General features: G+C 30.8%; 2 protein-coding genes across 3 annotated transcripts in view; both read left to right on the top strand.

Annotated features, from left to right (window-relative positions):
- The first annotated feature begins 93 nt into the window (after positions 1-93).
- On the top strand, positions 94-1,774 carry LOC101507076 (calcium-dependent protein kinase 26-like). Its single transcript, XM_073369225.1, has 3 exons — positions 94-493; positions 931-1,046; positions 1,420-1,774. The coding sequence occupies exons 1-3, from the start codon at positions 151-153 to the stop codon at positions 1,597-1,599; spliced, it is 639 nt and encodes a 212-aa protein (XP_073225326.1). The 5' UTR covers positions 94-150; the 3' UTR covers positions 1,600-1,774.
- A 5,991-nt stretch (positions 1,775-7,765) lies between these two features.
- Positions 7,766-13,611, top strand: part of LOC101506740 (probable disease resistance protein At4g27220) — a 10,637-nt gene continuing 4,791 nt past the window's right edge. Inside the window, exons 1-2 of one of the 2 annotated variants that reach the window (XM_004516800.3) lie at positions 7,766-7,837; positions 8,061-8,164. The gene's annotated coding sequence lies outside the window, so the exon portion shown is untranslated. Of the gene's footprint in view, positions 7,838-7,993; positions 8,165-13,611 lie in introns of those variants that run through there. The other variant, XM_073368404.1, reaches the window with a different exon arrangement.

Raw genomic sequence — 13,611 nt, 5'->3', positions numbered from 1 at the left:
GCCGTATAGGGTTAATACATCGATCATGTTATGGTTACTTTTACACAGCTGCTAAATGCTAATCTCCATACTAATTAGTTTCTTTATATCTTCATTTAATCCTCCCTGTTTCAGGTCAAGTTTTCACTGACGTAGTTGGCAGCCCATACTATGTTGCTCCCGAGGTTCTCCTCAAGCATTATGGGCCTGAAGCAGATGTTTGGACCGCCGGTGTCATACTTTATATATTGCTCAGTGGTGTACCACCGTTTTGGGCAGGTATATTTCACTGCTAACACTCTTTTGATCTTTTGCCCTGCATCTGCAGCATTACTAAAAGTTTTTTCGTTTTGGAGCTCAAAGACCCAGCAGGGTATATTTGATGCTGTATTGAAGGGACATATAGATTTTGACTCAGATCCATGGCCTCTAATATCTGATAGTGGAAAAGATCTGATTAGAAAGATGTTGTGTTCTCAGCCTTCAGATCGGTTGACTGCTCATCAAGTCTTATGTACGTTTGTTCTTTTTTATAATACACTTTCTATATAAAGAAGGACCATCCCTATATGAATAAAAGATGCTGTTTCCTTTTGGATTGGTCACTATTATGGCTATTTATTAGGTGTTATTATACTTTCAGAGTAGATGTAACAGTTGAGTAAAGTCCCACTGACATTCCCTTATCTATGGCAGACTCACCTAGGAAGAACAGTGCCTCTTTTCTAAACTATTAAAGTAGTAGATACATGATCTTTGATGTTTCGTTTCCTCGAAAGAAAATCCATTTTTTTAATGAGCTTAATAATTTTGTCAGCTTTATGAAATGGCGGAGTGGATTAAATTTTGCAAATATTCAGAATATTGTGTTTCAGTATGATTGTGTGCGTTATTATACATATTGTAATCTACTTTGTAGGTCAAAGGACATAACTTGTTTTGTTTGTTTAGGTCATCCTTGGATATGTGAAAATGGAGTTGCCCCTGACAGATCATTGGACCCTACTGTTCTTTCTCGTCTCAAACAGTTTTCTGCAATGAATAAGCTAAAGAAGATGGCATTGCGGGTAAATAAAGCTAATTAATGCATGGATATTAATTTATGTATGAATGTTGATCATACATTGTTATGAAAAAGGTGATGCATTTTCATACATAATATATGAAGTTCCATTGTTGCCTTTGTGGATTGTACTATCGTGCACTTCTTGATTTCCAAATTAAGTAACCTTATTGGGCTTATGCACTTGCTCTTCACTTTCAATTGTATTTAATCTGTTATATTTTTGTTTGATTGAAACTAAGTAACTTTGTTGTTTGCACTCACTCTTCACTTTCAAGTGGATTTAATATGTTATCTATTATGTTTTTGTTTGATTGAGACTAAGTAACTATAGTTATAGTTGTTTGTAATCATTGCTTGTTATGCTATTTTCTTAGGTAATTGCCGAAAGTCTATCTGAAGAGGAAATTGCTGGTTTGAGAGAAATGTTCCAGACTATGGATACTGATAACAGTGGTGCAATCACTTTTGATGAACTCAAAGCTGGTCTAAGAAGATATGGGTCTACCCTTAAGGATACAGAAATACGCGATCTTATGGAAGCGGTAGGGTGTTAGTGACTTAGTTTTGTTAAAAATATATTTTTCTCTGTATTTTGTGTATGTACTCTCATAGTCCCATTCTTTTATTCTTTTTGGAAATAATATTTTAATTTTTTTAAATATAATCTTTTAATTTTGTTATATATAATCTTACATAGCTAACAAGGTTCTGTGTTTGCTGGTAACTTGTCATTTTGACACTGGAGTTGATATTGGACATTAATGAAACGTGTCTAAATGTGATATTACGATAGAAAACCAGGAAGCGTCTAGTAGTTGTAGCCAAGTAGGTTACATTACCCACGGACAATTCATGGATAAAATTATCAATATTAAATATAAAATAGTAGACTTGTCACGGATGATCCGTGGGTAACGTAACCTACGACTTTTCCGTCGATAACTATCTACTATTTTACCTACGGCAAATCTATGGGTAACGTTACCCACGGATACTCAGTGGGTCATATTACCCACGGACAATCCCTAGGTAAGTGTGTCCCACAGCTTGTCCGTCGGAAAATATTTTCCTACGAGCGATTTAGCTACGAACTCGTGTCCGTTGGTAATCCGTAGGTAATTTTACGTTACCTATGGATAGTCCGTGGATAAAGATAAAATTTGCCGTAGGTAATAACAGTTTTTCTTGTAGTGAAATTCATGCATAAACCATATTAAATTCACATACTTGAATATATTATAAATCATGCATATCAATCTAACCACATGTTAAATTTAACATAAACAATATAATTACTTTGGAGAACCACATATGAATTTAGAACTTCAACCATATCATATATATTCATATAGATTAAATGTGTACATTTTACCATGGTCAAGAAAGTTCATCTCCTTTAAAAGTTGCAGTCATAAATAAATTTGATAATCGAAAATCGAACCTAAAGATTGTTAGATATTTTGTTAGGGGTATGCTGCAAATCTTGAACAAGAAGATGATGAACTTTATGATGATGAAAGTTGCACAAATAAATTCCATAGCGTGTGTAACTCAATAAGCTTTAGATTCGATTCGCCTTCACTAATCTATATATATTTGATGCAAACGGGTTAATCAGTGAATCCATTTCAGGATACTTTGGAATCCTTGAAGTGAATTGCACATTCACATCAAACCTATCAATCAGTGATAGTTTACAGAATAAAGTTCCCTCGTTTACTCTCGTGCACTAGAAAAAAGAAGAAATGACTTAAAAATATTTTCTACAGAAGTTTGACTCATGTAACATGAAATTTTGTCTTGTTTATTATTTTTGCCTCAAAAGAGATACTCATACCAATTGGTGAAAGAAAACAACTCTTGCGAAAGATTGTAACTTTTGATAACTTAAAAGATGCATCGGTTTGAATTGAATCCAAACATTGCAACCACTTGACCAAATGATACATTAAGTTATTTAGTTTTGCTACGTTACTATAGCTATTAGAGAATTCCAAATATATTTTGGAAGTTTTTCTCACAATCTGAATCATAGGAATACATGGGATGAGTGGATCGGGAAAAGCAACTCTTGTAACATAAGTGGCTAAGAAGGTTAAACAATTGAAGTTGTTTGATAAGGTTACGTAATTGTAGTGTCTCAAACTCCAAATATTAGAGGCATTCAAAGAAAAATGGCACCTATGTAACAATTGAAATTGGAGGAAGAGATAGAAGAGGGAAGAGCACACCGTTTGTGGATGATTTTTAGAGAAAAGAAGATAATTCTTGTAATTGTAGACGATTAACAGAGACATTTTAATTTGATATATGGATTCACATGAACAATGATAATAAGGATGTTGGAAGATCCTTCTAACCACTCGTAGTGAGAGTGTGTGTACCTCTATGGAGAGTCAAAAGGAGACTCATTTAGGACTCATATCTATAAAGATGAATTGATTTTGTTCCAAAAGCATACAAATATTAATGATGAATTCTCTAATCGTTGGATGTTGTACCACAAAAATTACAATGAATGTAGGACATTGCCCTTAGCAGTCAAAACTTTGGGATCATCCTTAAAAGGAAAGCGTAAATTTGATTCAAAAGCATTTGATGATCGTGAAGAAGGAGTCAGAGCTGCTTTGTGTTGTCTTAAATTAAGTTATGATTATTTAAGAAACAAGGAATCAAACTGCTCTTTCTTATGTGCTCTATGATTTTGAAGATTATAACATCTAAATAGAAGATCTTTGATGTCAAAGAGGAGCTTGATTCAATCAAGCATAAACAAACTATTAGATTCTTGTTTGTTGATGCATGCAAAAGACATGCCATTTGTAGAGATGCATGACATGGTACGTGACACAACTTTCATGGAGGATGTAAAAATATCATCCCATAGTTAGAGTCATGGGAGGTATGCAGAGAGAGAAGTATGCACCTTTTTTTATTTAGAATTTTTTTTAATTAATTTTATATATTTATCCTAATTAGATTATGGCCCGCGCGCTGCGCGGATATTAATTAATTAATTTTATAAATTTTATAAGTAATATTTTATGTATTATAAAGATAGTTATCTTATAATATTACTTTATTGATTTGTAATAATTGAATATGATTAGAAAAATTAAAATGAGAGAAAATCATGTTTATCACAATCATCTAATTTAATTTTTAAAATATTTTGTAAAATTCGTATAATAACTTATTATATAGGATAATTGTTTGACTCATTGTACTTTGATTGTTAATTTATTTTTCAACATATAATGGTATTTGTATTTATTTGACGAAATAAAATATAAAATATAAACCCAAAAATAAGATGTAAAAATTTATAAATATGATTTACTATTTAATATTTTTTATTTTAAAAAAATGTTAATATTGAATTATATTGTAGCGTAGTCTAAATTTATTTGTTTTATTATTATGATATTTTAATTGCGAGCATGAGAAGTTGTTGTAAAAAAAATTATTGAATATATTTCATCAAAAGTTTGTAAAAAAAAATAAGTTGGTGTGCCATCGGAGTGTATTTTAAATATATATAACAGATGATAGATTTTAATAATTGGAAGTAATTTTTTTAATAATTTTTCACATATTCGTATTTTATATTATTACCAAATTATTTTATAAGTTATTTTATAATAAATTTATAAATTATTTTATAAAATAATCTAGTTTATTATAAAATAAATTATAAAATAATTTGGTAATAATATAAATTATAAATTATTATCAAATTATAAAATAATTATAAAATTATAAATTTATTATAGATAATTGTAAAATAATTTTATAATTTATAATAAATTATCAAATAGATTTTGGAGGTACTAATGATATAATGACGTGGCAAAATATATTAAAGAAATTAGAGATTGAGAGGAGGATTGAATGAGATTAAGCATTGAGAGCATGATTGAGAGGGGAGAAAGGAGGAGAGGTCCACATCAGTTTTTTGGTTGATGTGAAAAATATTTGTATAGGTGGACGAAATAGAATGAGGTGATATTCGGAAGTGAGGTGACACTCGGAGTCTGTTTTAAATATATATAATAGATAAGAACACACTTTTCAATCTTCATCTTCTTATGCTTCATTAATCTATATTATTTATTATACCATTTTCTTATTTAACCGTTATACCTCCATGCTTCTTTTTGTTTTTTTGAGCAGATTTTTTTCGATTGAGCTTGATATCAAGGGCGAGTCCTTGTCTAAGAAAATATTCTTGGTCTCCAATGTCTTCGACCACTAGTATTCTCAATGACGATGAAATGTGTTTTCTATGAGATTATTGCTATAATTTTTTACATAAATCTAAAATGATTTGATGTATTATTGAGTTACATCAACACTAATATTATATAATTAAAATATTTAAGACATTAGTTTTAATGTACTTTACTATTATATCGAATGACTTTAAATTTATATAAACATTTATAGACATGATCTATTTGATATAATCTTTCAATCCAACGGACAAAATTAAAAAATATGTATCGAGTAAAATATTATTAAGCAGTATAACATTAGTATAATATTATATTAATGTAATTTAATCACTCTTCATATATATATATATATATATATATAAATACTTAATAGATAAAAATATGAGTTTATTTGAATATTTAAGTTATGCATTTGATGAAATTTGTATTATATTGAAGATGATTATTAATTTTATGGGTTTTGTTTGAAAATTTTGATGAAATTTTAGAATTTTTGTAAAAAAAAAAAAGGATAACATTGTTGACATTTTAAAATATAAAAAATCAAATTGTCACTTAAAATTAAAATAAAGGACCAAATTAAGAAGAAAATAAAATAAAAGACTAAAGGTTAATTGAAATTAAATTAAGGAACCACGACTATTTAGCCTACTTAATAAAAAAACTGTCCCTGAAGATCTGAAGCCGTGTACACTCACATATCCTTATAAATATTATATTCTTTTTTTTTTTTTTGAAAAGTCATTACTATAGTTATTATCTTTTTGTCAAAATATCACATTATTATGCTTATCTTTTCGTATATAAATAATATTTAGACCACTCAAAATATCACATTATTATGCTTATACTTCTAAAATAGTGCTATAGAAAGAAAGAAAAATTAATGAATCTCAACTTTCTATAGAAAAGTTGATACTAGTTCACATGGGTGGGAATCTCTCGAGTATGCTGATAATTGGCCAAAAGATTGAAACAAATTGAAAAGTCCTTTCTCTATTTCTGCAACTAAGCAGTCTAGATATATCATGGGCTATTGAATTTGATGAAGTTTTCAATTTTGGTTTATTTATTTTTATTAATTTACGAAATTGATTATTTTATTTTTAAATTTGACAAATTTGGTATTTTTTTTTTAGATTTTTGAATTAAAAAATGATGATGTAACATACGATTTTTTGATGTAGAACTATCTAGATGCATTAATTATTGATATTTCATTAATTAATTTATAAAAATGAATAATTTCTGAATTTGAAATTGAATTTTTTAGAAGAATTTATTGCAATTTTATATGTTAATTATCTCACATTGTATGATATGTCAATCATTCAAAATATATCACATTGTCTTTTTTTAGTCAAAAAATCAAAATGAGAGACAAAAATATCATATTTTAAAATAAAAGAACCAATTTCGTGAATTAGAAGACTAAAAGTGTAATTACACCAAGAAGTTTTAGACATGGCAGTAGTGACCGATAAAATGTGCTTCCTAAATCAATGAGGATAGAATTGTATATGCTGCAATGTTTTGTCAAGGGTTTTAAGGTAAAGGCGTTGAAACTTAATCGCTTCGACGTAGATGAATATCGTAAACTAGGTTTATCTTTGAGTGAAATTTAGGTGACTCTTTGAATACAAGACAACAAATTATCCGTCAATTTTGTGGCTTTTTCCTTATTTTGAAAATTTAATAACAATGTTTACATAATGAGAATTTTATGGTTATCAAAGTTGTTTGAAAATTGTTCATGTCCTGAATAAAATTTTGAATTTGTTGGTGATAAAGGTGGAGTTAGAAAAAAAACAGCAGGATATGATTATGACAATGGTGATTTTTTCTGATGACTCAATTGATAAGGAAAATCAACAAGAAACAGACTTATATTTTACGAATGACTTCAAAGATTTTAGAACAATTTTCATCTTTAAGAGTGCTTTCAGTAGATCGATCATATTACTTGTTTTCATAACAATAATTCATTGATACTGTTTGTTACTTATTAAACTTCTTTAATATACACGTATCTACTTTTAAATGATGAGAAGCTTTCATACTGTAACTAACATCATCCAATATGGAGTTACATAACAAGAGGATGAAAACACTACAGGAAAAACTAATATATTCTACTAAACACTTTTTCGGCTAAAGGCAATGTAGAAAAGGCAATTAATTTTGTATCCTTCTTTATTTCTATTATCTTACACTGTTATTCTTTTCATTCATATTTTCCACACAAAGTTGTCCATTTTTTTTTTACATCAAATTATGCCAAAAAAATTACTTAAGTCATTCTCATGGCTGATGGCATGTAAATGAATAAACAAATATTAAAAATATTCCTATTCTTTTCCTTCTATGTGCAGAATATAATTTTGTCCCCTTGATTCTTATGTTCCTATTGCCTTACATCTCAAGCAAATCAAATTCCCACAACCCCTTTATATTATGTTACTTTGAAGAAATGTGCATACCACATCAAAAGTATTTATAAGAAGTTTTCTTTACCGCAAGCGCTCAAGGATTCTTCCCTTAGATAAATGTCAAGAGTGTAAGTACAATATTTTAATTTATTATTTAATATTCATCTTTTTAGTTAATTATATAATATACTTTTTTTACAGAATATAATTTTTTTTTTGGATTACTTTATATATATAATATATAGGCATAGAGAACCAAATTACACCAGAATAGTTATGTCAATAGTTATATATTAGAATGCAACTCTTATAAACAATTTTCTCACTCCAAGCTCCTTTGATTATTGTCAGGATAATAAAAGAGAAATAAAGCAATTAAACTTCTAATTGCTCAAAGCTAGAAAGCATCAAGGTTGAGATCAAAGGAAAAAATATAAAATTTATAAAAAATTAAGGTAAATAATATTATTTATATATATATATATATATATATATATATATATATATATATATATATATTTTGCTTTATTTTCATTCTATTTATACACGTGTGTTAATATTGAGTAGGACTCAAATTTGGGTTATATACAACACTTTTACTTTAAGAATTTAATTCATATAAATCATAAGTGTAATTTTTTAAATTATTCGTTGTCTTAGATTTGTATATATAAAAATTTGTTACGTTGTTTTGAAAATATATTTATAATTTTTTTATTGATTACATATCACATCATATCATGTAATTAGAGATAATATCTCGCATATTTATTTTTGTATTTATTGTCTAGAGCTTATATAAAACCGGTTCTGTTGTTTAATTTAGATATACGGTTTCACCATATGTCTCTCTCATTCAATATGGTATCTAGAGCCTATTGAGAGACAACCCTAAACTATGTCTTAATTTCGGCTTACCCCCTTCTTTGTTGCTGATATTTTATTTTTTAGCAAATCATTCGTTGTACTATTCATCGCCCTAACACTATTCATCGCAAAAAATAATAATTTTCTTTTTTGCCACTGTTTAGCTGGTGGTTTTAGGTAATTGCTTACTAATTATGGTTACTTATGAAGATTTTATTCAGTGGACAGAGTATTGTCAGAACTCCAGCTCCATTGTTTCTGCCTCACAAAATGTTAATTCACCTCTTTGCATCTCACCTTCTTTTAGCCCATGGATTCTCAATTTTGGTGCATCTTAACACATTTCTATTAATAAGGCTATTTTCTCTTCTCTAACTACTTTTGGTTATTTACCTAGAATAGTCTCAACTAATGGTTCCCAAACCCAGTCTCAAAATATTTACATTGTCCAAATCTTCCCTTCTCTATTAGTTACATTTGTCCTTTATGTGCATGGATGCCCATTTAATTTAATTTCTATCAGTCGATTGACTCGTTTTTATGTTTGTGTTGTCATATTTACTATTTGCAGTTTTAATTTGCAAGATAGAATATTAGGACGAAAGATTGGTGTCAAATGTGAGTCTAATTGTCTTTATTATCTCTCAAACCCAACAGCGGCGTGCCCTACCAAAGATTTACCTTTTACTATACATGCTCAATTAGGTTGCTGGGTCTTCCCAAGCAACATTGCACATTGTCTTTAATCCAATTTTTCATGAGAACACCAAACATATTGAAATAGATTGTCACTTTGTAATGGAAAAGATCGAATCAAACAACATCACCACTAGCTTTGTTAATTCCAATGATCAATTGACATATGTATTCACTAAGTCCTTGAGAGGTCTTCGAATCAGTTATATATGTAACAAGCTTGGTGCATATGATTTATATGCTCCAGCTTGAGGGGAAGTGTTGAAAATATATTTATGGATCTTTGTATTTATTAAATATCACATCATATCATGTAAATAAGGATAATATCTCCCATATTTATTTTTATATTTATTGCCTTAAACCTATATAAAACCGACTTTATTGTGTAGTTCAGACATAAAGTTTTATGATATGTCTCTCTCATTTTCTCTCATTCAACATGTTGTTTGTTAAGATCATTGTTCTTGTTGGAGAATGTTTATTTGGCTTTTGCTTATGGTTGGTGTTGAATGAGATGAAAATATTGAGAGACATGTTGAATAACCCGTGTGTTCCAACTACACAACGGAAGTTCTTTATATAGACTTTGAGTAATAAATACACATAATGGCAGGGATCCTTACAAGTTTTCTTTTTTTTTTTATTTACATACTAATATTTTATTTTCAACACTCAACCTCCAGTTGGAGCATATAAATTAAATGCACCCAGGTTGTTACATATATAACTAATTATAGGACCTCGCAATGAGTTTGTAAAACGTCTGCCAAAAGATCATTAGAATTGAAAAGGTTAGTGATGATGTCACCCAATTCGATGTTTTCTCTAACAAAATGGCAATCTATCTCAATATGTTTGGTCCTCTCATGAAAAAATAGGATTTGAGGCAATGTGCAATGCAACTTGATTATCACATATTAGTGTCATTAGACTGAACTTTTCAAATTGAAGTTCTTTTAGTAACTATTTTAACATATGAGCTCACATGTTACTAGTGCCATGGCTCTATATTCTACCTCAGCGTTGGATCTTGCAACAACATTTTGTTTCCTACTCTTCCAAGATATTAAATTTCCTCTGAGAAGTAAGCAATACCCAGAAGTAGATCGTCTATCAATGGATGAGTCTGCCCAATCGACATCTAAGTATGTCATCTATCTTCATAAATGAGGCCTTTTCCAAGTGCACTTTTGATGTAGTTAAGAATCTATATTACAACATCCATATGTTCTTGGAAAGGAGAATTTAAGAACTGGCTTACCACATTAACTACGAAGGAAATGTTAGGACGGGTGACAGCGAGATAGTTTAATTTTCCAACCAATCTCCTATATCTTCCTGAATCTGATAGAGGTTCCCCCTGATTAGGTATGAGTTTGACATTTGAATCCATAGAAGTATCTATTGACTTGACATTTAATAAACCTGTTTTTTCAACAATATCCATAAAATTACAAGGCCATCCTTGGATTGGGCTACCTCAATACCCAAAACATAATGCAGTTTACTAAGGTGTTTAATCTAAAACTGATTTGAAAGATGTTGTTTCATCTAGAGTATTCCTTGTTGATCACTACCAGTTATGACGATGTCATCAACATAAATAATAAGATAGATGCACCCTTGGGCTGAGTGACGATAAAATACAGAGTGATCGAATTCACTATGAATCATACCAAACACTTGTACTACCGAGCTAAATCTGCCAAACCAAGCTTTATTGGAGACTGTTTAAGACTATAAAGAGATCTATATAGCCAACAAATCATGGTGGAAGACTCCCTTGAGCAATAAACCCTGGTGGTTGCTCCATATAAATTTCCTCTTCAAGATCATCGTGCAAAAAGACATTTTTAATGTCAAGTTGATGGAGAAATCAATGTCGAATTGCTGCAATAAAGAAAAACAGTGTGACATATGCCATTTTGGAAATAGGTCATAAGGTGTCACTGTAATCCAATCCAAAAATATCAGTATATCCATTGTCCACCAAGCGAGCCTTAAATCGATTAATCTTACCATTAGAGTCTACCTTCACCATATAGGGCCAACGACAACCTACTAAAGACTTCTCGTGAGGTAAAAGGACCAGTTCCCAAGTACCACTACTTTGTAGAGCACACATCTTATCAAGCATTTTTTGCCTTCACTCAGGGTACGAAGAGAAATCCCAAATTGAGTTTTAATTTCTTGATAAAATAGCTCAAAAATATATATAAAACAGTTCAAATCTATTTTTCATTAAAAATAACCATGTAAAACGAGAGTAATCATCAATAAAAAATAACAAATACTTAGACTTTAAAGTAGACACAGTACGAGAAAGACCCCAAACGTCAAAGTGAACTAAAGTAAAGGGGGGCGACACCCTTTCATTAACTCGATCAGAAAAATGATTATAGGTTTGTTTCCCTAACTAACACGACTCACAATGTAAAGTGAACAACTTAGACAAGCTACTCACCAACTTTTGAATTTTGGTAAGACTTGGGTGTCCTAGCTGAACATGGATACTATAGGGGGTATTTGTGGCAGAGCACGTCTTGGATGATAGAGAAAGGTAATAGAAGCCTTTAGACTCACATCTGATGTCAATCGTCCGTCTCGAACTCCGGTCCTGCAGGGTAAGATTATGATTTGTGAAAGTAATAATATAGTCATTGGATCGAGTTAATAGACTAACTGAAAGTAAATTAAAAAGACATCCAGGTACATAGAGAACAAATGCAACTGAAATGGAAAAGATAATTTGGATAGTGCCAACCCCTTAAAATCGGGTTTGAGAGTCATTGGCAGAAGTTATAGTAGGTAAAAAATCAGATGTAGATAGAGAAGAAAAGATATCTTTATTACCAACGATGTAAGGGTAGTAGTGTCACTCGGAGTTGCAGTAATAAAGGGCTCAACTGGATGTTTGGCTGGAACTCGAAGAAGGATTGCTGAGGTAGTAGACATATCCGGAACAGTAACAGACCCCAAAATTTGATTACGAGTTGTAGAGTACTCCAGAGACAAGCCATAGAGTGCAAGAAGTATGAATAAGATGATGCGTTGACCCAACTCCTTCTTTCGTTCAACTAGATTACTTGCAACAAGAGAGACAAACTCATTAAAATCATGAAGTGCACTATGAACCGTGCCAAGATATGTAGAAATAGACCATTTATCATCTTCAGAGTAATGATATTCAGCAAGCGGTGGCAAAATCCATAGAGACGTTGAATGTCATTAGTGTAGAGTGTCTTTGCCTAACTCCAAACCAATTCACACGTGAGAGATGAAAAATCGATTTAATGTCAGGATGAAGTGTAGACTTAATGACAGTACACAATTGGGCATCTATTTGCTTCCATTTTGAAGTTTCAACCGCAACCACCTTTTTAGGATTTTTATTGAGATGATCCTCTTAACCTTGACCAAGCATCCATAGTTTGATGTCGGCGGCCCAACTGTCATAATTTGATCCATTCAATTTTTCTACAGAGACACGAGAGGTGATGCAGTTGGTAAAGATGCTCTTTGTTTCATGGTCGGTAAAGAATGCCAGAAAGCGCCTTCGAACTGAGGAAACAGTAACATAGCATAGACAGGGAGGGGGAAATCCGATTTGAGAACATGTTTTGCCGGAAAAAGAAATTTCTCATCAAAAACAGTAGATCCACCAAATAGGGTATCAATACCATGTTGAATGAGAAGAGAATATTAAGAGACATGTTGAATCACCCGTGTGTTTCAACTACACAGCAGAAGTTTTTTATATAGTCTATGAGTAATAAATACACATAAAGAAAGGAATACTTATAGGTTTTCTATTTATTTACATATTAATGTTTTATTTTCAACGGTTGGTTTCAATATTGAAATCTATGTTTTAGGTTAAAAACAAGTGGAAATTTGTTCTACATATATTTAGTTTGACCTCGCTATATAGATGACAGGTAAATATCCTGTCCATTTATCAAGTTTAAAGGTCTCCAGAGTGTATATGCTTTATGTGAGGGTGACAGGTCGGAGTAGGAAAGATATGTAGATAAGGGATATGGTGATGAGATAGTTGTGGTACTGCATAATTTGAAGTCAGATGGTTCAAGTTGATTTTATGGGTGCAAGTTTGGTAATTGGTTCAATGGATAATGATGTGGTTGAATTTGAAGTGGAACAGATGGAAGGTTGAGAGGATATAGATGTTAAGCTGGTCTGTAAGGTGTGGTCTAATTTGGTGAAGGTGAGGGGTAGGTTGAAGGATAGGGACTGAGTATTTTTATTGGTTTCATCAACTAGGTTTCTCTCTCTCTTTTCCTGCTAATTCAAGGTGAGGTTGGCTTGTACTAAGAGC

The sequence above is a fragment of the Cicer arietinum genome, chromosome 5 (genome assembly GCF_000331145.2).
Source record: "Cicer arietinum cultivar CDC Frontier isolate Library 1 chromosome 5, Cicar.CDCFrontier_v2.0, whole genome shotgun sequence".
Taxonomy (NCBI): Eukaryota; Viridiplantae; Streptophyta; class Magnoliopsida; order Fabales; family Fabaceae; genus Cicer; species Cicer arietinum.
This window is presented reverse-complemented; position numbering and strand designations above follow the sequence as displayed.